Below are 27,558 nucleotides of genomic sequence, written 5' to 3' on the forward strand. Positions count from 1 at the left end.
GGACAGTGGGGTGGGAATAGGTATTGTTTCATATTCTCTGTGTATATATAAAGCCTGCTGCAGTTTCCACGATATGCATCTGAGGAAGTGAGCTGTAGCTCACGAAAGCTTATGCTCTAATAAATTGGTTAGTCTCTAAGGTGCCACAAGTCCTCCTTTTCTTTTTATAAAAAGGCTGTAACTCTAATGTGCTTATTACTACAGAATGTAAGTACTATTGGTATACAAGTTTTGTCACAAACTAACATCATTGCCCTCACTTTTGAGTATGTAAAACTCCCAAACCAGCATGTTGTAAGCACTACATTATAGCCCACAGAAAACTATAGATTGTTTATAAAACTCATATCCAGAAAGACAGAATGGAAACAAGCCCCTAACTATACTAGGATGAACAGATACCACGGTTAAATTACACTTTAGGGTATGTGAACCTGCAGATTCTTTTTAAAGAAAGTATTCAAAGACTTAATGTCTTCAGATTTGCCTATTACATTCTGAGCTTACTGATGGACTACTCAAGAAGCTAACAAACTACCAAAAGTCCAATTAGTTGCATTTATTTTTATTTATTAGGTTTATTATGACTTAAAGTGTTTATTACTCCAGATGGATAAACCACATTTCAGAGTAAAAGTATAAATGCAGGACTTCAGTTGCAGCCAAAAAAAATACCAAACAGTTTTTGCATTATTTTATTTTAATATAGCTCTAAATTTAACATTTAATTTTAATTTTAGTAAAATGCAAGCGAAGCTCAGTAGCCTCAGTGCAGGATGTCCTATATGTAAATTGCTCCACACGTTCATGTTAAGTTTTGTTTACATGGTGACAAGACAGGTCAATTGTATGAGTTAAGTAGAGTCAGAGGAGAAAACAAAATATAAAGCATCCATTTCCCCCAAACAAATCAGGTCTGAATTGAATGTTTACTGTACAAAAGAGAGAAACTTGCTTCTTGCTCAGATAGAGTGCCTGAAAGCAACATTCCACAATTTGAGTTTCCTACGCTGGCACAAGAAATAAAGTCTTCAAAACCATGGGTACTGGAATTGAATGTTTATTTTTTTTAAAGAAACAATCTGCTCTCCTTCTGTTTATCAGGTGAATACATGCATTTTAGGTCATTTTTGGGAGGGGTTAACATTTAAAGAACAAGTAACATTTGGGGCTAAATGAAATACCAATGGAAGATGGTAAAAATAAGTCGTCAAATATTTAAGTTACAAGCAAAAAATATTAATGCAACCAGTTAGATATTAAAGCCTGCTTTCTCTTACCAAAAAAAATGGCACAAATCAAAAAAGCTTGATGAATTTAGTTTAAATGGTACTAAATTGAATGCAAAGCTTCAAAGCATTAACTTAAACAGAGGCATTTATTATTCCACTTGAAAAAAAATTAAAACAGATTAGGCTCCATGTGTAGTCATATTTGGATAGATTTAAGCGTAAGTCACATTTAACCCAGTACTTTCCATAGCGTGGAGCTCCAACATTAGTATACTACATGTAGTAACTGTCTCACATCAAGAAATCCCAATGTTCGGCATCAAAGATCTAAGGAAACAAAGATATCCTAAATTGGTTTAATTGCACAATTATGAACAAGTTCAATTAATAAGTGGAAGGGGGCTTCAGAATGTTTTCATCACGGAGTGGCACATTTGTCTATTCAAGGCTGATCGTGACACCCACCTGCTGTTTCTATTTCATGGGTAAGAAATACCTCTGCTTATATCCTACAAGTAGGTCATTTTGCAGAATTAAAGTTGCTTTAACATCTTTTCTACTGTCTTACAATCCCATTTTACAAGTCAATCTTGGTTTAAAATGCAAAGTCTCATAGAATTGAAATTAGTTCTATACTTTATAAAAGAATTATAAATATCACACAAAGCCCTATGGCTTTAGGTCAACAGTAGTAACTTAATTGTACATACACTGGCAGCTTTTTTACGTGATTTGCCGTTAGACCGCAAACAGATTATTAACTTTTTTTTTTTTTAATTTTATTTAAAGACTCTTAGATGGTTCCATGAACTGCGAACTTTTAGCACAGTACTATGGAACTGTTGAAGAACTCCTGAACCTGTTGATTTATATACAAATTAAAAACAAAATCATTCCTCTTAGAATATATAAAGATGGCCTCCAAAATTTTTGAAAAATACAACATGATGTATCCTGGACTATGCCCTACCTTTGATGGAGAATTTCTTTGCTAGAAGACTTTTTATCATAAAAAATAGAAACAGCTGTAACCCTGCCTCAGCTGCTCAGGCAGGAGAATGTAAACTAGTAGAATGTAAACTTACCTTAAATTGCTTAAGCATACACTCACTTGTGGCCAAGATATATTAGAACAGAGTTCAAAATCATGATCTAAGTTAGGCAGAAAACTAGAATAGAATTTTCAATATGGTGGTTCTAGCATAGCCTGGCCTCATCCATGTGTTAGATCTCTGTTTAGCTGCAAGTGAATGTAAGGCAAGCTTAAAGAATGTCTGTTTTCTATTACAGTGTGGATGGGGCCTCCGGTTCAAATATTCCCTCCTCCCCATCAAGTCAGCAGCTCTTCATCTCCTCACCTCTCCCTATTTTAGCCCTCCTCATAAGCAGAAGCTTTTGAATAAAAGTTCTTCGCCACCAAGAGGAAATCAAGATCAGATATTTCTAAACGTAAAAAAACTGTTTTAACTTAGAAATTGTTCTCCTTTAAGTAATGAGTTTTTGAAGTGTCTGCACTTAACAGTACTGATTTGCAGAGGGAGCATCTTTGATCCACACTTGGCTTTTTGGATTGAAGTTTAAACTGTGTAGCCAGTTTTCAACATTACATATTCATCAGGGCATTCAGTTAAAGACATTGTAAGAAAGCAGGTTTTATCTTCATCCAATATGTTATCTTGCATTTACTGAAAAGAAAGATCTTTTCTTCAGAATTAAAACTAGAAGTTATTGTCTTAGCACTTGGCAAAACCTGCACATCACTTCATCCTAAAGATGATGTCACACACAAGCTAGTCACTTCAAGCAGTTTCCGTAAGTGACCAGAAATCTTGCTCATCAGCAGACAGAACACAACCCTTTTCCAACTGTTCCCCATTCCCTCACCTCCCACCCCTCCCCAACATGGGCAATTACTTCACACAATGTAAAATGGGATACGGTTGTACACAATACCTACCCTTCACTAATACTGAACAAAAAAGCCTATTCTCAAATTACAGGACATCTTTCTCTAAATTTAGGTCAGCAGTGGTGCAGTCTGCACTGTTTATGTTTACAAGGATAATACCAGTAAGTACATATATGTTCTTAAACTGAAAATGTAAAACCCTATGAAGTTAATTGGGGAAAAAGTTTAATATTGCTACTTCAGAGCACTAAAACACACAAAGTGAATCCAATAAAGATCCTTGTATTGATTCAATATTAAGTATTAATTGCATGACCATCATAGCACCTCTTTACATTATCACACAATCACCAGAATTATCAACTGCTTTTAAAACTAAAAAGGGCACAGTCCAATATTTATAACTTGCACACTGTTACTATATAGAAACTAGGTGCCTTATACAGTGCTGCGAAAATGGAAGCCTGCAGATTTGACAAAGATGCCAAGTCATATTTTAGACAATTTCAGTCAAACTGGCAATACTGTTGAAGCAAATACTCAACACAGCAGGAAATAAGGACAAAGCATTCTATAACCAAATAAAACATCTGATATTTCCTTTCCCTTTAAGAATACAAGTAAGGTCACTTTTAGCCTTGGAACGGATACATGTTCGCCTATGATGATCTTGCTAACTACTACACAATATCTGATGTCCTCTGCTAAGAATATAGTTTAAGAAAGCCGTAGTTACAAGAGGCATCTACTGTAATACCTAAAACTTCCTTTATGGCAATTATTGAATTCACTTGTCTTAAACAGTGAATATGGGAAGATGGCCTCATGTTTCCTTTTCAATAGTACTCTGAGGATCAAGTGGCTTTCAAGCAGCATGGTGGGTTTGAAATTTTTGCAGTTTAGATCATTCGGTTGCGTTTATGAGTTGGTGAGTCTGTAATGACATCGCCACACTGGGCTGAGGTACGCTTTCTAGTTCCACCATTGTCCAAGTGGAGTGCCATTTCTTCTGATATGAAAGTGTTCAAATCAACATCATGGAGTCCATTTCTCCTACGACTAGCATTGGAACCACTGCTTACGTGAGTGGGAGAGCCTGGGGTACTTGAACGAACGCTTATACTAGCCATTGCACCACTAAGTCCTAGAAGAAAAAGAAAGAAAGAAAGTTAAAAAGGCAATAATGCAAGACAGAAGATGAGCTAGTTTCCTGTACATTTCACTGAAGTTTCTGTAATATGCTAGAAAATTCATAGGTCAGACACATTCCATTACCACTTGTATATATGTATGCCTGTGTAGGCACTGATAATCAGCCCCTTCTCAGCATAGTGTATTCGAGCACGTAGAGCTGCTAAAGTTGCTTCCTATGCAATGCATATGAAATTAGCTGTTTACAATCTCATGATAGGCATCAACCACTGGTGAGGAAAAAAACCTGCTTCACCCAAATCTAGATATATGAGCGTATAGACAACCTATCCTGAAGTGCGTGCTTTCAATTTAAGCAGTAATCCATTTAAAAATGAACTATTCTTACTATGTAAGTACTTTAACTATCCAGTTCGAGACTGTCCTAGTAGTAAGTTTCTAGGGCATTTGATTTTGATCTGACTTGCCCTAACTCCCAGAATTACTCATACAAGTTGGAAACAAAAAGCTACATTTTCATTCGTTAGGAATTGTGTTGATATGACAAGACGTTTATACAGCCAAACTGAACAAGATTCCAAAAGTAGCAAAGCAAAGTTTTTACTTTAAAGTTGCTTATTCTTAGAAATGCCAAAAGATACCACTAAAGTTGTTTAAACAAGGCCTTAACTTGGCTGAGATGTCTGAATAAAGCTATGCAAACGTTTTAGAGATGGGCAAGGTACCTGTGACAGCATTTTGGATACAAGATTTGTGAACCATTTCTAGGTTGTAATCATTAGAACTTTTCCGTTTTCAGTATCTGAATTAACACTATTTTACTGTTGAAATATTTGTGACTGTTCCAGATAATTACAGCAATATTCAACAACGTTCTCTGTTACATAAGCACACTAGAACATATTACTGCAGTGTAAGAATTTGGCAAAAGCAGAGAGTGTTCTAATACATGATCAGCCCTAATATGCTTGTGTGTTCCCACAGAAAGTATGAATCTACCAATTCTTTCCCTACAAACTCATTGTCCTGATAATTTCAAGTTAAGCAAGTGCTCAGATTCATGACACCTTGTTATTTCAAGAGCACTTAGAAGGGAGTATAATTCACTACACTGATTGCGAATCAAATGGAAGCTGTGAACAGAGAACAAAATACAATCAATATCATGTAGAAGAGCTTACTCAGGTATATTGGCAGAGCACAAAACAACGCAGCAGGAAAGGAAAGCAGCCGGCAGAACCAGATTGTCAACACACATCACTTCTAGCAAGAGGAGGAGTAAAGAAGCTCCTCTTGCAGGAAGTGAGAGTCTCATCCACTTGTTACAAAGAGTTCAGTATAGGATCTTGAATATATAACCTAGATCTGTATGGTCAACTTACAATCTATTTGGGGTATTATATCTGCCTACTTTTTTTTTTTTAAAGTCAAATTCCCAAAGAAAGTCTGCCTAGTGTTGCTGCAAGCAGCCCATACAAACTACCCTGAAATCTGACAAATGCATTTAAAATAAACTTAAATTTTGTTGAATAAATTAAGTTTCAAGTGTGTAAGGTTCATTAATTTTTTAAAATTAAATTTAGACAAGCTTTAAAAGTTCATTTGTATGTAAGCTTCCTACGGGGTTGTTTTCACAGCCCTATGCTGCAAGACCACCAGCTTAACAAAAGTTCTCATTAAAAAAGGAAAATACAGGACAAACAATAAATAAAGTACTCTAAGTGCACCGAGACTCATGGACATTCATGCTACTGAAAGCTAGAGTGAAGTGCATTTAGAGTTAAAAACTAAATTGCTAGATTAGGTGCCAGCATCACAGTACCTGCTTTTCCCCATAACACAAAAGTGAATGATCAGTAAAAGCAACATTAAAATAAGGTGATGCATCAGACAGGAAAAGGAAAACAAGTCAGCACTTTGAGGTCCATTTCTAGTTGCCAGAAACCCCTTTGCGAGAGAACAGAGATAGGGAGATGGTATACAAAAGGTGCAGTGTGGTGGTGAGAGGAGAAACATACTAACAGGATAACTAACCTCTTGTATGTTAATGCTGAACAAGGGCTTAAATGCTGCAAGCTGAGTCCTATGACCACAAACCAGCAATAAAATCAATGGGGCTCCCTCACAGAGCAGGTTGTAAGAATAGGTTAAGAATTCTGACGTTCTTCGTGGAAGCTTGTGTTTGTTTAGAGCACTAGTAAGTGCTTTTCCCAAACACATATCTAAAGCAAGATAAAAATCCAAGACATCCCCATAGGGGTCCTCTGGGCACTACCAAAATATCACAATTAAATAATGCTTTAATTCACAGAGTCACTGGAACAGACATTTTGCAAAAGCAAGACAAGTCTTTAGATTTTGAAGATATATTTAACACAAAAATAAGATTTGTTTTACTATGACTACCACCAAAGTTACATAACAAACCTTTTTTGAAAAGCACATAGTATTACTAACAAGGAGTGCAGGGCAACATGTGTGACGGTGATGCTTTTCCTGCTTATGAATTTACAACTCACATGCTGTCATAAATTTGCAATTTTTGCAGATTACTAGAGAGCTACTTCTGGGGGCATTCTGCGCCAACAAATAAATTCCGCGCACAATATTTTAAAACTCTGCACATTTTATTTGTCAAAACAACACTACATAATCACACCAGTTTCAATTATTTTGGTAATTTATTTCAAAATACCTGTCAGCAAGTATGTCTGTGACCATACAGACACAAAAATTCCCCCAGGAGTAGAGTGTTAAAGAAACCCCTATGATAACCCAGTTCCTGTTTCTCTGCCACCTTCCCCACACCAGAGCCCAGCAGGAGGGCCAGATACCCACAACCCCTTCCTCCCAGAGTACAGCCACGCCTCCCACCCCCCACCAATACTCCTGAACATCCTCTCCCCCGAGAGCCCCAGCCCAAATACCCCCCTTCCCCCTCCAGGGCCCAAATACCCCCCCCTTTTCCCCCAAAGCTCAGCCACAGGATGGCCCCCCTTGCCCAGATATCCACACCCGCTACCCCCCCAAACACCCATCCCCTCCTAGAGCCAACTGCAGGGCCCACAGCTCCTCCCCCTCAGAACCCAGACACCTGCCCCCTCCCCTCCCAGAGCCCAGCCATTGGTCCCTCTGTGAACCCAGACACCCATCCCCTCGCCTCCCAGACATGCCTTCCCCTCACTGCCCAGACACCTGCCTCCTTCATTTTTACACACACACACACCCTCCCCCCCCCCGAGCCCAGGGATCCAGAGAGAGAAACAGACTGATGCTTGGTCCCAGGATTGTGTGGAGTTTCCTGTGCGCCGCCCTCTCCTTCCATCAGGGCATGCTGGGAACTGCAGCCCCCAGGAACCCTCTAGCTCCCTCCCCTCCACAGTGTCTTCTATGTGAGAGTTGGGCTCTGCTGGGTCGGGCAGCCCCTACTGGCAACCAACTACACTGCAGCCCATTTCTATGGGAGAAAGAAAATTCTTCATGCACAATGTTAATTTCTGCAAAATTCTGCACTGCGCAGAACTTCCCCAGGAGTATACAGAGCCTGCACTATTAGTTATGTTGGTTAAATAGTCACAATACTGATTGCATGACTGATGCAACTGATAAGTCTAAGTATCAGAGCAAGTTTCTTGTGAAGTTCTTAATTTGCACCATGTTGGTTAAGCATTGTAAGATTTACAAGCTAAAATACAAAATGATGAATAGAAAAATTTTTAGTGTTGTCTCTGATATAGAATACCCAAAGGATCCTGAAAAAAAGATCAAATGTTTCAAATTTAATTTACAACAAAAAAGTTTGCTATTTGCTCCACTCCTCTTCTAAGGCTTGTCCAATATACACGTTCAGCATTAGTTCACGTAAATGGTCATCAACTTATGACACTTGTCCAACTTACTATTATATGCAACAACTATGGCAGCCAACAGACTACAGCACTTTGACCAGTCAAGATTCACTTGTGAATTCAGTCTCGCCTGTTTGACTTGTGCATGTAATAGAGGAGAGTGAACATTTTAAAGCCAAAGCTTAGTGAGCTCAAGGGCCAGAACTGAAGCTTCTTTTAAGTTGGTATTTCTGTAAGGACAAGATTGAGGTTTAGTTTCACACACCATTATCAAGTGTTACCTTTTTGAAAGAGGTCTGTCCAAGTGACAATTAAACAATTGGATAAAAGTGTTTATTTTTTTTTTTAAAACAGATACGTAGCCCAGAACTGAAAAGCACATTTGTTATGCCTAAAAAAAAAGTTTTTTTTTGTTTTTTTTTTTTTTAAAAAGATCAAGGTTGTGAAGGTTACAGTAGTGCCTGAAGCGTACACTGAACATCCATCTTACTTTTCAAGAGATTTAGATAAATTTGTATGAATGGTACATTTAAATGCCCATGCAATAACCAGGACACATTTAGAAAGGTATTAAAATGAGACTACAAACAGGCCTGTAATTAACAAGGACCGGGGAACCGATTTTGAATTAACTTCTACAAAGAGAAAGAACACTGGAGAGCAATGATAATGTATCACAAGATGTACTTTATTAACTGTACTTTAACTTGCACTACTTCATATCAAATATGCACACTGTAGTGTATTTTGTAATAATGAGATTTAAGAAAGCTTTAATAGAGCACTCATTACTAATTTTGTCTCAGTTAACAGAGGCTAACATTACACACAATTTAATCCTTTTACTCAGGGTAAGCACAGCTCATTGTTCTCTTATAAATTGCTGTTCTGGTGACTGTTGTATCACAATTTAAAAAGCTATGTTACCAAATTCAAATATAGAAAGTTTAACAGATGCATTGTAGGGTAAGTTACTGAAATGGCAAATTGCCATTTCGTGGCAGCTGGATGTTTGAAGGAGGATGTCAGTATTATTAACAGAATAATACTTTAAATTCAACAAGAAACAAGACATTGTAGAGCAGTGGTTTTCAAACTGTGGTCCATGGACCCATGAGGGTCCGCAGACTATGTCTAAGGGGACTGTGAAAGACTGTTACCATAGAACAGTGGTTTTCAACCTGGGGTCCACACGTCCATTAAAAAATTGTTTAGGGGCCCACAAATTAAAACTGTTGTAGGGCAATGACCCACAGTTCAGATAAGACAATCCTTGTGTGATGAAACCATTCCAATAAACTAAAGGTTTATCTTCCTTACTGTATCAGGCTCTAGTTTTCAGCGTGCTCCTACTAAAAACACTACCCAAGCAACTAAATGGCTTAAGTGATTAGACTAACAGGAACAGATATTAGATAGAAGTAGTGAGAAGAGAACATTAGTAAGGAATATAAGCTTTGTAGACATTTCACTATTATAAGTTCTAGAGTAAGGAATAAGCTAACAACTTTTTTTAGTGTCTGTGCTTGTAACTATGATATTTCAGCCACACAAGGTAGGACATTCAAACAACCTTCATACATGCTGTGTGTTACATTAGAGGGGACCTTTCATTGCATGATCAATGCTGGACAATCACCATTTAGCACAAGAACTGCATTTTAAGTATTGGAGAATTTGAAGCATGATTATACAAACAATCGTAGTGCACACAATAGAGAAACTAAGAAAAACATAAAGCAAGAAGATTTTTTCCTCTTCGTGCTGCATCAAGACTGCATTTTTGAAAACTTCTGCTTGCTTTTGCATTTGAAATATTAGGCTGAAACTTCCTTCTCTTTATTGAAAGGCTTGAGATTGAGTAGCAGGAGCTGTACCACTTTAGACTGAAATTCAGCATGCCCTTCCCCTCAATTTACGGATGGAAGAAGGAAGAGGAAGAGTTCCAGGGTTAAGTTACAACGCTTGACAACATTATTCAGATTTTTTTAACTGTTGCCAAAGTCTTCCAGTGAAGACAAGAAAGCAATACTAGTATTTCAAGTGCAAGTACAGTCAAGAGCCTTTTTAGAGTTTAATATTCAAGATGCATATATTTAGCATGAAAATCCATCTCAAAGCATTAGCGGAAGCTGCAGTACATTAAAATTTGATGGCTGCTTCAAATAATTTCAGATACAAACATTGAAACCTTACACATTAGCAAATTATAACATGAGCCTGAAATGGTTAACTAGAGAGGATATGTTTCATGAAGGAACTCCAAGTGCCATGCAGTAGAATAATGGTTTCCCATCTTTCATGAAGTTCACAAAAGAAGATTCATTTTGGAAGAAGTGGTCCACTGGGAAATATTAACTTGTAACTCGAATGCAGATGACAACCAGTAAAGTCTCTGGACCAGTGTGAGAACCACTGTAGTTGAAGGGAAATAATAATCAGCAGCAAAATAGGAAGAGGATTTAGTTTAAGTAGCAATTACTGGAGTCTTCTGGATAATTTATCCAAGTTCCAGAGAAATTTTGGTTTGTTGAGATTAAATGTCCATTTAAAAAATAATTAAGTGGAGACAGGAGGAATCATTATCTGAAGTGTACAATGGAAAGACAGGATTCATTGTCTATTGCTACATATAGCCACCTATTTACTGCCCCTCCCTACAATGCAATCCATGACACCAACTGCAAAAGTAAGATGTCATTCTCTATATAAGGCTGTATCAATCTATGTTAATGCAGAAGTGTCATACCAATAGTAAATACTCTCTACTCCACACATCTTATTCAGTACTGGGCAAACTGATTGAAACTATAGTAAAGAACAAAACTGTCAGACACAGATGAACATAATTTATTGGGGAAGACTCAACATGGTTTTTGTTAGAGGAAATCATGCCTCATCTATTTGAGTTCTTAGAGGGTGTCAAGCATGTGGACAAGGGGGATCCAGTGGATATAGTGTACTTAGATTTTCCAAAAGCCTTTTTGACAAGGTCCCTCACCAAATGATCTTAAGCAAAGTAACTTGTCATGGGACACGAGGAAGGTCCTCTCATGGACTGGTAACTGGTTAAAAGATAGGAAACAACGGGTAGGAACAAATGATCAGTTTTCAGAATGTAGTGAGGTAAATAGTGGTGTTCCCTAGCTGTCTGTACTGGGACCAGTCCTGTTCAACATATTCATAAGTGATCTGGGAAAAGGGGTAAACAGTGAGGTGGCAAAACTACTCAAGACCGTGAAGTCCCAAGCAGACTGCAAAGAACTATAAAAGGATCTGGAAAGTGAGACAAAACTGGGTGACTAGGCAACAAAATGACAGATGAAATTTGATGTTGATAAATGCAAAGCAATGCACACTGGAAAACAGAACCCCAACCATACTTATCAAATGATGGGGTCTAAATTAACTGTTACCACTCAAGAAAGATCTTGGCATTATTGTGGATAGTTCTCGGAAAACATCCACTCATATACAGCAGCAGCCAAAAGAGTGAACAAAATGTTGGGAATCATTAAGAAAGGGACAGATAAGACGACAAACAATATCACATTGCCTCTCTATAAATCCAAGGTACACCCACATCTTGAATACTGCATGCAGATGTGGTCACCCCATCTCAAAAAAGATACTGAAATTGGAAAAGGTTCAGAAAAGGGCAACAAAAATTATTAGGACTATGGAATGGCTGCCATACAAGAAGAGATGAATAAGACTGGGACTTTTCAGCTTGGAAAAGAGACGATTAAATGGGGATATGATAGAGGTCTATAAAATCATGACTGGTGTAGAGAAAGTAAATAAGGAAATATTATTTACTCATCATACAAGAACTAAGGGTCACCAAATGAAATTAATAGGTGGCAGCTTTAAAAACAAAAAAAGGAAATATTTCTTCATACAACGCAGTCAACCTATGGAACTCCTTGCCAGGGGATGTTGTGAAGGCCAAGACTATAACAGGGTTCATCAAAAAAGAACTAGATACGTTCATGGAGGATAGGTCCATCAATGGCTATTAGCCAGGATTAGCAGGAATGGTGTCCCTAGCCTCTGTTTTCCAGAAGTTGGGAATGGGTGACAGGGGATGGATCACTTGATGATTACCTATTCTGTTCATTCCCTCTGGGGCACCTGGCATGTGGCCACTATTGGAAGACAGGATACTGGGCTAGATGGACCTTTGGTCTGACCCCATATGGCTGATCTTATGTTCTTATGACTACAGCACACATTAACTCTGCCCTTCCCTTTCAACCCACTCACCTGCATATACCTTTACCAAGTACTATTTGCTATTGATGTTTTGTATTTTGAGGGGGAGTAGTTTACTACACAAGTAAAAGGGTGATGGAAGGTTGGCATCTCTAGCAGGCAAAGTTACACATCTTTCTTATATACTAGAGAAAGAAGCCAGAGTGACCTTTTCAAATGGTAAGGGGATTTTGGTTGGGGATGACGTGGTGCCTAGATTAAATCATCAAGTAACCAGGTTAGTTTTGCTATGGTAGTATTAGGGCTAGAGCAATTAAAACATTGTTAGAAGGTTTTTGGAGGAGTGATATCCATGAATTTAATCCACTTTATCAATGTTTCCCTAGATCCTTCACTCCCATCACTCTGAGGCTCACTGCATTTGTTCCAGAAGAAGAACAGAGGTGAAAGAATCCCAATCACTGACAGACCCAGAGTTACTCCCTTTTGATGAAGTACATTCAGAATGGAGTAGCAGAGACTGCTAAAACTCTGGAATACAGTATACACTGACCATGCATTTACCAATCAGAGCATTACAACTGAAGTGGCTTGAAAATGAATTATTTCAGCCAGAAAACTCAGAAAACTCCAATGTCACATGCAGATCCCCCATAGACAAGGGTGCTACTTTACTATTCTAATAAATCAGAGAAAAGCAAAGCTGCAACAGAGATCCTGTGGCACAGGGTAAGATAGCATGGCAAGCATGCCATTCCTACGCATTTTGTGGGGAAAAAAACAGTGATAATGCATTAAACTCCTTAAGTACAGTATGTTGAGGGAGTTGTGATTAATTAAATGGTTCTAATACTGGTCTAGGGAGCATACAGTGGTAGTCACAGGATGCTGGGTACTCCCCTCCAGCTGCTTCTAGTTTTTCAGGGTCTTCATTAAGGAGCACACGGATGCTTGTAGAAGTAGCTAGAAATAAAGAGCCAGTCTTCAAATAAAGAGTAGCTGCCTCTACTAGGAACTGCTGCCAGACAGAGGAATCAGTCACTATTTATTTTAGGGTTCTGTATAGTTCCCACCACCATACTACTGGTTCTAGATTGAGAGGAATGTGGAGGTGTTAGCATCTGGGAAATAAGTAGGTGGGTGGGGATGAGGGGGTGCACAAGGAGACCAAGCAGCCATGTGGAAGAGAGCAAAAGGAGTTGAAAGGAGAACAAAGGGAGACGACAGTGTGTAAAGACTATATGCTATGCTACGCTACAATATAAACTTTTCTAACATTTCCCCCCATACACAATAGCCTTAGTTATTACAGGAACAGTGATTGCATGATCACAAACAGGAAGGTACCTGGTCCACTAACATTAATGTAGGTGTCCTCTGAGAAAATTTGAGTGTTCCTTGTCTTTCACAGGAGATTAGTAGTTCAGGAAACAAGGGGAAGATCAAGTAAATTTCTACTTCTCGCAATCTTGTGACTAAGTTTCTTTACAGAACAGGTGTTCTAAACAGTGGCTTGACAGCTTCAACTGAAAACTGGAATACACATGCAGAAAGCAAAGTTGTGGAAGCACACATATAAGTTTTGAAAATTTGGCCCTACACTTTTCTTGAAGCTTTAAACTTGTTGCAAAGGAAATCTTGCAACAGGATCCAATATACTTTAAAATAGTTCCACCATAAAACAGCGCCTCATAAGAATGGCCATACGGGGTCAGACCAAAGATCCATCTAGCCCAGTATCCTGTCTTCCAATAGTGGCCAATGCCAGGTGATTGTACAGATGGAATGTACAGAACAGGTAATCATCAAGTAATCTATCCACTGTCGCCCATTCCCAGCTTTTGGCAAACAGAGGCTAGGGACACCATCCCTGCCCAACCTGGCTAATAGCCATTGATGGACCTATCCTCCATATGTACTACACACATCCCCATAAACGCCACAAGTTTTTGCTTTCTGTATTAATTTACAGTTCTTGTCATGCTTCAGGAAAAGCCAATCTGGACATCAGTTTATGTCAAATAGTTAAAATATACCAACAGTTCAAGTAGCTAAGCCATTCCCATAGAGAGGGAGCTTAAGCAGGTAGCAACCTGCAACATCACATTTGGTTTTGTGGCAGTGTTTGACTCTCTTTGGGTTAATGTAGTTTTTAAAAGTCTACCTTTAGCACACTGTATGAATTCAAGTGTACTGATGCTCAAAGCAAGGATTTGGGAACAAATTAAGGGGTTCACTGGTTCATGATAGCATGTTCTCTGACTCCAGAATTTTTTTCATCTTAAATCATAGAATCTTGCCTATGCAAAGCACAAGTTGTCTTGAAGGAAAAGTTACAGTAACTAATGCAACTCAATGATAATACATAAACAAGTTTTCGAGATGGCCTGTACTTTATTTACCTCATCTTAGCATTGTACAGTACCTAACTTGATTTCCTTTTACATCTGATAAGACACTGGAGTAGTTTCGATAAAACAATTCAAAGATATGGGGCTTGTCTTCACTACCAGGGAGACTGAAACTGCTGCAATCGATGCAGCGGGTGTTGATTTAGCGGTTCTAGTGAAAACCTATTTAAAATCGATGTCAGAGCACTCTCCAGTCAAGTCTTGTACTCCATGTCCCAGAGAAGAGTAAAGTAAATCAACCAAAGAGCATATCCTGTTGATGCAGCACAGTGAAGATAGCGTGGTAAGTCGACCTAAGCTGTATCGACTCTAGCTATGTTATTCATGTAGCTGAGTAGCGTAACTTAGGTTGACTTACCCCGGTAGTGAAGACCAGCCCTAAGTAAGAACTGCTCCACTTTCAGAGATTTGATAGACTGCTTCTCCTGCTTTGACTCAAAATCTTTGTTTTTTACTGCAGAGGCCTAACCTCTAAGTCAAGTCCACAAGAATGCCAGCTAAGAAATCTCAGAGCCCTGTCATATCTCACATATTAAATTAGTAGAGCTGGGGAGAGAAGGGAGATCAGTGGATTTTCACAGGTCTTTACAACACTTGCGAAGTTGAACACTGTGCAGGAACCTGAACCATCTCTCTTCCCTACGCATTTTGAGTAGAACTGCTCACTTTCCCAAGACTAACCCATGGCTACAGGATGTATATTTTTTGGAAGCAGAGAAAAGAAAGCCCTAAACAGATTCAAACAGCAACTACTCAGACACTTCAAACACCTTCCTACTCCTTTGTTCACATAGCTTCTCCCTCTCAATGGATTCTAAACACAGAGATAACTTCACAGATGTATCACATAGCAAAGATAACTCCATAGGAATCACTGTCTACACTCGAATACTTAGTTATCTTGCAGACTCTATGATTTGCTCATATAAACCAAAAATTAGCCAATCAGAAGAACTGTAGGACTGATTCCCACTTCTGTGAAACAGACATTAAAAGACAGTTTCTTGAAGTGTCACTTTTTAATAAAGTATTAAGTACAAACATGTACTTAATGTTTCTTATGTGCACTTCTGTGCTCTTTGTTGGTCTACAAGTGCTGCTTTTCAGCAAGCTTTAGCAGAACAAGAGACAGTTGATTATACACAAGTCTCAGTGACCAAAACTGCATATAATATTCCAAATCTTGAAAAACATCTGAGTTTTGGAAAGAGTCTAAAGATTGGTAAGGAGAACGATATGGAAAGTGACAGATTCTTGAATTCTGTCAAACGTATTCAGACAGAAGGAACTAGAGGAAAGCAGTCATTTTAAAAAGACTAGGTAAACACAAACCTGGTCACCAGATGAATAATGTAAGATAGACTGTCTGAGGAAGAGACAGAAAATGTGTATCAGAAGGAACTAATCCAGTGGGTGATTGACTTGTAGAGTTGTACATCAACTGAAGAAGTGGAAGGACATTTCTAGATATTTAGTACAATTGAAGAGTAGGGGCAGCCAGACAGGAACTTGATGAACTTTTTCATACAGTTTCTAAATTATTTACTCCTGGGGGAATTCTGCACTGCTGCATGCATGCAGAAATATTCTCTTTGCTTTTCTGCAGAAAATTGTTTCTATGGGGACGCAAAGAAGCTTCACCAGTGCTCACTCACTCCTCCCCGGCAGTGTCTGTGGCAGTGTCTGTTTGGGCAGCCAGGGGAAAGTAAGTCACCCTGTGGTCTGGGAAGGGGTGGGGGATGACAACTGGGGATAACCAGGCCAGCCAGGAATGTTAGTCCCGGCTTTGGGGGGGTGGGGTGGGGGAGAGGAGAAGACAGAGATGGAATTTCCCCTTTCCTGCACAGAGCAGCCTGGGGCTGGGTCAGATCAACCTCAGAAGCTTCCCCTAGCTGGCCTGCCAGAAGCTCTGAACCCTGGGAGGTGGGAGAGAACGACTTGGCAGGGGTTTTGGGTGCAGGTGGTGAGGCTTGATGGGGTGTGGGTTGGGTGCGGGGAGGTTCAGATACATGGGGGCTGGGTGGACAGGGGAAGCAACTCCCCATACAGCGACTGCCTTCTCCCACTTCCTGGCCCCATCACTCCTCAGCAACAGGGCGAGGGCTCACTATACAGGAGCAGCTCCCCCTGTCCACCCATACCCCTGGGCATCTGTACCCGCCCCCCCATACCAAGCCCCCCGACAGCCTCATTCCCCAACATACCCAGAATCAAGCCTTCCCCTGCATTGGGAGCCCCCACACCCGTACCCCTGCCCCATTAACCCCCAAGCAGCTGCACACTTACCCCCACCCCACCAACCCTCACTCCCCCACACCATTAGATGCCCCCCCACAGAGCCCTAACCTTTACTTGGATTCCCCTGCAGAGTCCCATTCCCTCTGCATCTGGCACTCGGGCTTGTTGGGGAGTTCATCTAGATCCACCCAGACCCCCCCACCAAGCTGCCTGCACTCAGACTGCACAACATAGAACCCTGGTAACTCAAGGGATTTGTGCACCAAATTAAAAAATTTAAAATTCTACATACTGTTATTTTGCCAAATAAATTAATATAATCACACCATTTTCAACTATTTGCTGACAAATATTTTGAAATTACCAAAATAGCTGAAAATGGTGTGATTATATTGTTACTGTTATTTTGACAAATAAAATATAAAGAATTTTAAAATAGTGTGCAGAATTTTTAAAAAAAATTGCAGAGTTCCCTTTTAATTATTAAAAGATACTATTACTTGCTCCTAAAGCAATGTAACTATTTTTTGCCTAGTAGTTATTAAGTCTGCCTGCATAAATCCTAAAGAATGGCACCTAGCAGGCATGCAAAATAATTCAGCCACCTACATGATGTAACCACCACCGCCAGAATCAGACTGCCACCCTCCAGAATCAGACTGCCACCCTCATCTCCAGTTGCCCTGTAACTTATGAATATGAACAGTAACCCAATTATTGGTGTGTTTACTATACAAATGTTGGTTTTGTTTAATTGGGGCCATAAGGGGGGAAAAAACCTAAGGCCAAAAGAAGGGTTCCAGCTCAGCCACTTCTCCACAAACACTTGAAGGTTAAGAGATAATGTCATTACAGGAAGAGGCCCACACACAGAGATCAAAAAGGGACTCTCTCAAAAGGAAAGGGAGTTGTTATGCAAAACCAGAGAGACCAAACCAAACATTTTGTATCTTATTATCTTGTCTGTGGCTTTGCTATTGGAATTCTTTCAGTTTATAACCAAGTCTGTAGTGTCACAGCACTGCACTCTTTTTAAGTATCTCAACTGAAGATGCCAGCAGCCCATTATTTATTTCCATGCACACCCATTTCCTCCACCTGGTCCTGCTTCCATCTCCCTAACTCAAGTTTTAATTTATTCAGTCTCACAGGACTTATTTTGTAATTTACTTGGCCCATCCCATCATTCTATAGTTTAAGGACTCTGCTCATTTGTGTTCTCATCAAGATTTTAGAAGACCCAAAGAATGGAAAAGGTTTAGGATGCTTTGAGTAGAGAAGTCATAACACTGGAGATGCTGGGATTGTTTCACTCTGAAAGGATGAAGACATAAATTATCCATTGTGAATAATTTTTAATTAAGGTAAAAGGTGAAAGCACTTAACAGCCAGCAATAAAAAGCAAGTAACCATCCATTTAGGTATGAGAGTATTAGAACATGGACCTTTGTTAAAATTAAAGCTACCTATGAGAAAAGTTGTAAACTGATTCCTAGTAAGGGCTGGGAAAAAAAGAAACCAGCTCCTAGGGTTTGGGGGCCACACCAAGAACATTGGGGGCCACATAAAAGTTTAAATGCCTAAATTGTGTACCTGAATAATTTCTCTAAAGCTAACATCACACTTTTAGACAGTAAGAAGCATTCCTCTGACATACACCCCTGAATCACATTATCTTAATGAAAAAAGGAAAGGAGTACTTGTGGCACCTTAGAGACTAACCAATTTATTTGACCATAAGCTTTCGTGAGCTACAGCTCACTTCATCGGATGCATACTGTGGAAACTGCAGAAGACATTATATACACACAGACCATGAAAGCTATTACCAGCTGGAGAGTGGGGTGGGAGGAGGTATTGTTTCATGGTCTCCGTGTATATGTCTTCTGCAGTTTCCACAGCATGCATCCGATGAAGTGAGCTGTAGCTCACGAAAGCTTATGCTCAGATAAATTGGTTAGTCTCTAAGGTGCCACAAGTACTCCTTTTCTTTTTGCGAATACAGACTAACACGGCTATTACTCTGAAACCTGTCATTATCTTAATGAGAACTCCTAGAAATAAAAATGGCAGCTGTGCAGTACTAGTAATGGCTTCTCTCAAAACGCTACAGCTTTTCCTGTAAGGAATATTCTCCTATGAGCATGGCTCAAAAGATGCCTTCACTAGTAAGGCAGGGAGCAATGAAAAGCTGACCAAAGTTTGATTGATCCACTCAAGAACAAAGGCAAATCACTTGGCCCATTCCTGACCAGTCAGGATGCTAATCATACCAGTGAAACTGAGAAACTGACTAAGCAAAGCAGCAGTACATTACTAAAAAGGAACAGGTAAGACGGAGTGTTGGCCAATTAAGAACTCCCTCTTCCTAGGAAAAAGGCAAAGGGACAGTAAGGGTAAGACAACAGGCTCCCCAGAAGCAGAGAGAGGAGAAAACAAAACTGCCTTCCAGTGACTGGTTAAATCCACGTTTCAGGAGACATCACAAACTAAACATGAAAGGTGCCATCCACTCTTCTACCAATGGGTAGGATCAACGCTTTTATAAAAAGCCTGTTTCCTTTCCAAAACTCAGGTAAGTATGGCTTTTCAAAAGCATGTTCCAGAAACTGGTTCTGAAGATACAGACTGCACCCCATCATCAGACCCAGCACTGATCAGTAAATGACCGGTACATTTTTTGCATCCTTTCTTCAACATGAAATCATTTTGCTGAAAGAGGGTGGCTACAAGTGCATCCTAAACTCACTTTACAAGACCACTGCTGCACAAGATGCCAATTTCAAAAAATCATTTGCTCCTTAATGCAGAAAAACTTTTGCCTGCACTTAGAATTTAACAATTGTACCACGTCTTAGCAATTAACTAAGCTGTTAATACCACATAACCCCTTCAGAGCAAGTGAATAAGTGCCTTTACTCTAGGATGCTAGATACACTTCCTCTCTGGTTACACTGTAGCAAAGGGAGCCTCAAAATAAACCCCAAAGCTTAACAGGAAGGTATGCTCCTCATTTAGGATTCCCACCCATCTTTAAAAAAGAAATATTGAAAAAGATTAATGTTACCATGCAGAGCTATGGCTTCACGGAAGGGCTGCAAATCAGTCTCTACAGATGAGCTAGTTTCTGTTGAAGTAGCTCGGTTAGGGGATACTACAGTTAGTCTTGGGGGAGCTCTAGAGTTTCGTGGAGGAGGAACTTTTCCACATAGGAAGCTGATCAAATCTTCTCTACGAATAGTTCTTCTGCGTTTTTTAACCCAAGCTAACACATCCTTATTGCGACGCTGATAGCCAATTTGAATTCCTACATCAAAGCTTCGTTGATGAGCATCCACGCTTTCTGAAAAAAAGAAGACAAAGAATGTTCTTAAGTGTTGCATCTGAAGCAGAATAATTAGTCTATTGCTTTTTCATTCATAAGGGTTACCATGTGTCTGATTAGACAAGAATGAGACTGCAAGAGACCACAGTCCATCCCAGTTCCCTCATGTTGGGGTTCAGAGTAACACTTTTCCAACATCTTCAAGAGACACAATCAAGACAAACATTGGTATACACAAGCTTAAAAGTTGCCTTCATAGAAGACAGTTTATATTCTATACATATTAAACTGCTAAGCAGGGGTGGTCTCTTTTCAATGTTTGCATAGGACCCAACACTGCAGTTCCCAATCCCAACTTGGTGTTTATGGTGCTATCAGAAGTATTTGCTATAAATAAGTGAGGATGATTATACTCAGGTTTTGATGTAAAGGGTCAAAGAGTTGTGTTTAAATTGAAGTAGTTTAAAACTAAAGCATTAACTATGGTATTTCAGCTGCATCACTACTTAACAGTGGAAACTTTGAAGAGATCATCAAATCTAAAGTCAATTTAAACAAACTGAAGAACAATTTCTGGTATTACACTTGAGCAAGTCCCCCTAATGAGTTTTGGCTTTTTATGCTCCCTTAAAGTTATTCTCTTCCACTGAGTGGAAGAATATCCACACGAACTAGGGAAACAAGCCAAACACCAGGTGTTATCACACAAAACCTCTTGTCCTTCTGCTCTAGGTAAACAATTTTCAGAGGTGTGATTTCTTTAAAAACATCCCTTGAATTCAAGGCAGCCATGCATAACTAGTACTTTAGCAATGTTCCAAGCTTCATTTTTTGTAAGTTGTCTCATGTGGGACATCTTGTATTATTCCCTGACTAATTATATTCATGAATTTATAATCCATGAAGGTATATTTTGTAAAAGCCTTTCATGCCTTCTACTTGCAAAGCCCAGTACAAGTTTAGTGCACAAAATCTTAGGCTGGATCTCACTCAGATATTAGATCTCCTATGAAGCTGAATTTCATTCTGGATACTGACGTGAGTTGTCATGCTGTGCTTTCCACTTTGTTATTTTCTAGTAGATCCTTTCAGATCATTTGATCCATTTTAAAGGAGTTCCTAACAACTCTAGCTAATTAGACTAAGAACTACATCAGTATGTTACTGAGATCATAGTCACATATTACATAGGACATATAATGTTCTGTACTCCTTAACTGTGTTCATTCTACTGTTTCTGCCACAGCAGTTTCTTCTCAGTGCTTTGCCAACAGTTATTTCAGCATATGAACAAGTAAATAAGACACCATGTTTGCTCTTGCTCCATAATGAAGACATGGAGCTAAATGTTGGAAAGTCCACTCCAATTTCTTTTACTTAATCTTCCAGAAAAAATACATTTAAGAACTTGGCAGTGTTCCTTAATTGAGTGTTTCTGAAGCTTTGGTGTTTTTCCCCCAGATTGGGGAAACACTAGTGAACAGAGTCCTATGCCTAAACCATGTCAATATCGCCTTCATACTTGTTTATTCAAACAAGGTTTCTCACTGAAACAGCATTATACACTATTTACCTGCAAGCCAGCTTCCAAACTGCCATATTATATTTGAGAATCAAGGTCAGTAGAACAATCATTTAAGATTTGTTTACAAGGCACCATTACCTGATTCGTGTATGTATGTATATATATATAAAAAGTGTTTATTCTGACCACAACCAGTAGGAATGCTTCAGCCCATCAACCGAGTTTAAAAATCAGCAGCACTTCAAACTGCTTCTAGTTAAAACTTTGGGACATGGTATTTGCCTAGTATGTTTTGGATGTGTTTAGTGTATAAAGTGTAGATATAACACAAATATACAATTTCACATCCTTTATAATAAAAATATTTGAAGTGGTAAGCCTATGAAAGATTCCTCCTCCATATTAATATTCAGATGTCCAAGTCTGATAGTTACTATTCAGACAGGATGCTCAATTCACACTGTTAAAAGGAACACCAAAAAGATTATAGTTATAGAAACAAATAACTTCTCTCAGTTTATCATGTGCATTTGACAGTATTTTGCCTGGTCAAAACCACAATATTTATGTTGATTTTATCACACAACTAAAGAAACATTTTTGAAGACTAGGAAAATATGAGATTACAAAAGCTGGTGGAAGGACTCTGATGCAGATCTACTTATAGAAGCTACTAAGAACTCTAAACTAGTTTTCAAATTGACAGTGTTCCTTCAATTGCTTGCCAGGATCACCTTCAAACACAGAAAAGTAGGGGGACAGAACAGAGTCCACATAAAGCCATCACGGTTAAGTGCCATCTACACTAAGAAAAGTAGTCTGTTGTGGAGATCCATTAACAATGGGTGACCACGATCTCCAGTCATATGGTGCTGAAGGCATTTAGCTGCTAGTGTAGATGGGACAAGCCTTGCCTTCATTTGGAAAAAAGCTGTTTTAATATAATATAGACCAGGTAATTGTAGTTTTAACACATAGCTGATCTAGATCAATCCTACACTCCCCTTAAGGTTCAGCTCCATCAACTAAGACTACAAATAACTAAACTTGTGTTAAAACTGATTTGTCTAACCTAACACCTAATATCCTAATGAACATATCCCTTTTTCCTAGTGAAGTCATGGCCAACAGGATTTCTAGACATCACATTCCAAAAGGTCTCTAGCACACTTTCTGGAATGGTACTGAAAAGTTGTGTCCCCTCTGAACAAGCAACCAAACCATTTTCAGGGCAAACCAAGTAGGATTTGGAGGACAGTTAGTGAACAACAGCCCATTTTCTTTGTTTAGATGGACATTTTGTCATTAGATCTAAAAAAACCTAAAATACTCTTGGTGCCCAGTGCTGCAACTGATTGGACAATATGTACAAACAGTGATTAAATGCTAAGAGCTGAATCAAGTTTAAAAGTGAAAACTATATGCAGATAAATTGAGGCGTGAAGGAGAACTGAACAGATTTGAAAAACATTGTTTTATTGTTTATTCAGATCTCACTAGGGCCAGATCTCAGGAAAAAAAAATTTTTAAAAAGATGCCAGTAGTTTGTTACCAAGTAAAAAATGGGTTTAAGTACATTTAACAGATGTTCCTGATGTAGGCAGTTTGAGATGCTTGATTCATCATACAATATTCCTTAGATGACTTTTTTGCAACTTCGTATGAAGCACACTGCCTCCCACACCTTTGACAGTAACCACAATAAACCAAGTCTTAAAGAGCAACAAGAACGATTAGAACTTTTTAGTATTACATCAGTGTTTACCATTCTACCCTGCTAGCTCTCCTTGTGCATAGCTTTATTCAGATGGATTCTGTCCCCTTGAAATGTAGGCAATTTAATGTAGTCCATTAAAAAGACAGTTTTAAATACCTGAAACACGTTGCCTGTGTGTCTTTTTACAAGCCTACTTTGACTCCCCACCCCCCCCAAGGTAGTCCTGGTCTACACTTTAAGTTCTGAAAAATTCACACCCCGAGCACAGTAGTTAAGCCAACTTCATTCCTCACATAGAATTCTTCCATCGTCCTAGCTGCATCTTTCATTGATCTCGCTACTGCTGCTCCAAGAGGCTGATTACTGTCATTGACTGAAACACCCCTTCCATCAAAGTAACCATCTATGCTAAGGCAGTACAGAACCCATAGTGTAAACATGGCTGCAGCCAATAAGACTTCATAGAGGAAGCACTGAAACTGACTTTTGACAAAGGCTGTGAAATACACAAGAGACTAAAAATACTCAGTAATTTCCACTGCTACTTGGAAGAAAAACAGGTAAATGTTTTCAAAAAGGTTTGTAATTTAATGACTATCAATTTATCATGTAATCATTTAATTTAAATGATCTCATTCACATGAGAGCCAGATCATTTTAATTTCATGATAATATATTTTCAAGTTTTACTGTTACATAATCATGGCAGAACAATGCCATAAATTTATTTTTTCCTGCAAAACTTTAAATCAAATTCTTAACTGAATCCAAGAAGTCCTTCCTAAAGTGGGGAGGTGCTCTGAACAGCCACAATAATCGATAATAAGATTCCAGTTTATCAAAATTCACATATAGGCAGTAGATATTCGAGCCAGATTATAGCTCTGATTAACACAACAGCTCCTATTTATCAAGTAGTGATAGATGATAAAGTGGAAGCTCCGCTGCAGTTTGACTGTCATCAGGGAAATATGGCTGATTAACACTTAGTAGCTGCCAAGTCAAAGCCTAGGACTAGTGTTTCTGGCTATTCCTTCAGGCCCACATTCCATTTGTGGAACTACATAAACAGCAGAGATTACAACATCAATTTCACTAACTCTTCATGGATGGTCTACTGTAGATACAGAGAGATGTACTGTATATGCATTTTTCCAAAGGAGAAGCAAGTCTCCAATGTAATGGTTACACATCTACTGTTTCCTCCCCATTTATTACTGCATGGTGAGAAGCCTGATCTGTTCTCAGATATACTACACTGCTAAGCTCAGTACAGTCATTTAAAACAAATCCATGGATTGACAAAATCAGCCAAGGGCTAACAATCAAAGATAAAGCATGCATATACGTGGTTCCATGTAGAATTCTAGACATGAAGAAAAACAAATATGCAGCTAAACAAAATCATGCAAGAACAAACAAACTCAAGCAAAGGGGTAGTTTATTTTAGGGTTCTCCTTTTGACTCATCACCATTAGGGAACAGACAGTAATGAGAACCACACTGCAATAGTTTGCATTGTTCAGAAGGCTGATTTGGGAAAGTCACTGAATGTTTCTGTTCCTAGCAGGATCATTCTGCAACAGTGACCTATAAGTACCTTTTCCAATCAGAGGCTAGAAATTGATAGTTAAACTCAGTGTATCTTTGTAGAAAATCTAAGTGTCATGATACTCTGTCAGTTACAGTTGAGGAACAGCATTTTTGAAAGAGTTCCTAATCAAACTGCTAAACATGACTTTACATTTTTGTGCATCATAGGTGTCCAGCAGGTTCTGTTTGTACATTACAATATTAGTGAAAGTTAAGGTGTCCAAAGGGAATCGGGAAAGTTAAGTAGTCACTAAAAGAGGTAAGCATTAATTTAACGGACACAGGTAAGAGATCTAACAAAGAATGAGCATCACTGTCCTATAACCAAATTTCAACATTGGCAGACATTAAACCTTACTTAAAAAAAAACCCACACACACAACCTCTGAGGTTTGCATCTGGAGCATGAAGTCTGCCTTTCAACCAACTTATTTTAAACCTGCAAGTTATACAAAGGTATCACTGCCAAATACTATGCTATGACCTGTTGTACTCCTCTCCTGAGCTTATCAGAATGACATGCACATGTTAAGAGGTCCTTGTGCAAGAGCCCAGGAGTGGAACAACTTAAGTGAGTCACTCACATGAGCCAAGAAGAAAGTTAGTTGCTGCCAAACTACAGTGGCTAAGGAAAGGTTACAAGATTCAGGAAGCAGCTTGGATTTCATGAGTAAAGCCAGCACTTGGGAGCAGGGTGGGGATAGCACCCGGGCCAGCCCTTACCTTTGTAGAGGTTGGTGACTGCAGTGGCGGCATTCTGGAAGGGGACCCAGAGGGAGAGCCCTGGCTGCTGGCACACCCGGTCTGCAGAAGTGGAAGGACACACACGCTGTTTATTTTGGAGGCACTAACTCCGAACGGCCATGTTAGGTTTCGCCATTTTGTTCAGCCTCCCGGAGACAGCCCGGGACCGGGGTGTGGCTGGGCCGACCGCGCCCGCTTCCCGGAACCGGGACAGGCGATGGTGCCTCAGGACCGCCGGCGCAGCGCCCTGTCCTGCCCCCTCCCCTCAGAGCCCAGTGCACAATGGGGCCGGCCCCGCGCTCGCCATTTTGTCGGTGCCTCTTCCCTGGGCTAGACGGCAGGAGCCGCCTTCGGGAGGGCTAGGTCCCCAGCTCTCCTCCCCTCGGCTGCTCTGCGGGTCACCAGGGACCCCCTCTCACCCTCCCCCCCTCCGGGGTGGGTCTAGGCGGAGGGACCCAGTCCCTCGCCCCCCCCGGCGGTCGCTGAGCGCTGCCGGGAGTCTGCTCCTCCCCTCACGCCAAAGGGCCCCCTCGCCGCCATCCCGGGGCCGATCCCTTCCACCCCCCCAACCCCCGCCATTTTGGGCGATCTCTGGGGAGGGGCCGGGGCTCCAGACACGGCTGGAGACAGGAGCCGCGGAGGGGGGCCGAGGGCGGCGGGTATCCCCGGGGGCGACCCCTGCTCCAGGGGGGCTGGAAGGGTGATTTCCAGGGCAGCGGCGGAGGCGGCGACTCCACCTTACGCCATTTTGTTTTCCCCATCCGCCTCTATGGATCTGTGCGGAGCCCCCGCGCCTCACACTGTCCGAGGAACCCCCTCCCCCCACCGCCCCTATGCGGAGCCGCGTCCCCACCACACCCCCTCTGGCTTCCCCTGAGGCCTACCCCGAGCGCCCACCCCCTCCCCGCAGGATTCCTGGCTCACTCCTCAGCCAGCTTCTCGGCGGAGCCTCCCCCGCCCCCGGTAGTGCTGCGTCGCGCCGCCCCCCATCCCCTATGCTCTACGGCTGCCCCGGCCCGGCCTACGCCACGCTGGGCGCCCCGCAGGCCTGCCCCGCTCACCCTTGTAGAGCTGCGCCACGGCGGTGGCCGAGTTCTGGAAGAGGTGCCACAGCTTCTGCTGCTTGTGCTCGGGCTGCGCGGCGGCCGCCGCCTCCTCCTGCAGCTCCGGGGCCAGCGCCTCCTCCTGCTCGGCCTCGGCCAGGCACTGCCGTTCCCACTTGCTGAACCAGTGCTCGGGCCCGTGCTCCTGGATCTCGGCCTCGCCCTCCTCCTTCTTGTCCTCCATCCTCCGGCCGGCTCAGCTCCTCCGCCGCCGCCTCGCCCAGACCCCCGTCACTCGGCAGCGCTCGCCTGCCCTCTCCGCCGGCGGAGGCCGGCCGGCCGGGCTGCTGCTGGGGCCGGGCCGCTCCTACCTAACCCCCATACTCTCGGCCTTCGCTCTCCCAAGCACCAACCTCTCCGCCGGCTCCAACCACACTGAGCCGCAGACGCCGCCCCAATCCCAGTAAAACCCCAGGAAAGGCAGCTGCCGAACCTGCTGTCAAATAAGACCCGCCCCTCGCTCTCTCACTGGCAGGCTTAGCTCCACCTTTGCCGGTTTGAGTGGCAAAGCCCACATCCATTGGATAACTGCGTGCCCATCATCAA

At 40.8% G+C, this 27,558-nt stretch overlaps 1 protein-coding gene across 3 annotated transcripts; it reads right to left on the minus strand.

Annotated features, from left to right (window-relative positions):
- Positions 1-1,044: 1,044 nt before the first annotated feature.
- Positions 1,045-27,421, minus strand: HAPSTR1 (HUWE1 associated protein modifying stress responses). Of its 3 annotated transcripts, XM_084642099.1 has the most exons (5): positions 26,971-27,416; positions 25,889-25,969; positions 20,073-20,348; positions 4,224-4,285; positions 1,045-1,559 (listed from the first exon to the last, which is right to left on the minus strand). In XM_084642099.1, exons 1-5 carry the CDS (start codon positions 27,194-27,196, stop codon positions 1,524-1,526), a joined length of 681 nt encoding a protein of 226 aa, XP_084498225.1. In that variant the 5' UTR covers positions 27,197-27,416; the 3' UTR covers positions 1,045-1,523. The 3 variants fall into 3 exon arrangements, with proteins under 3 accessions (XP_084498225.1, XP_084498223.1, XP_084498224.1); XM_084642097.1 differs by having other exon boundaries at positions 1,045-4,285; positions 26,971-27,413; XM_084642098.1 differs by lacking the exons at positions 1,045-1,559; positions 4,224-4,285 and adding an exon at positions 8,809-10,556 and having other exon boundaries at positions 26,971-27,421.
- Positions 27,422-27,558: the final 137 nt, after the last annotated feature.

Source organism: Lepidochelys olivacea (assembly GCF_965140295.1).
Source record: "Lepidochelys olivacea isolate rLepOli2 genome assembly, chromosome: 10".
Classification (NCBI taxonomy): domain Eukaryota; kingdom Metazoa; phylum Chordata; order Testudines; family Cheloniidae; genus Lepidochelys; species Lepidochelys olivacea.

Bases quoted from the DNA above. Each gene is read 5' to 3' on its own strand.
- HAPSTR1 (XM_084642097.1), bottom strand. From the start codon at position 27,196: ATGGAGGACAAGAAGGAGGAGGGCGAGGCCGAGATCCAGGAGCACGGG. The intron at 20,349-25,888 runs GTAAGGGCTGGC...TCTTTTTTTCAG, and splicing joins AGTCACCAACCTCTACAAAG to AAAGCGTGGATGCTCATCAA. The intron at 4,286-20,072 runs GTAACATTAATC...TTTTTCTTCTAG, and splicing joins TGAAGCCATAGCTCTGCATG to GACTTAGTGGTGCAATGGCT.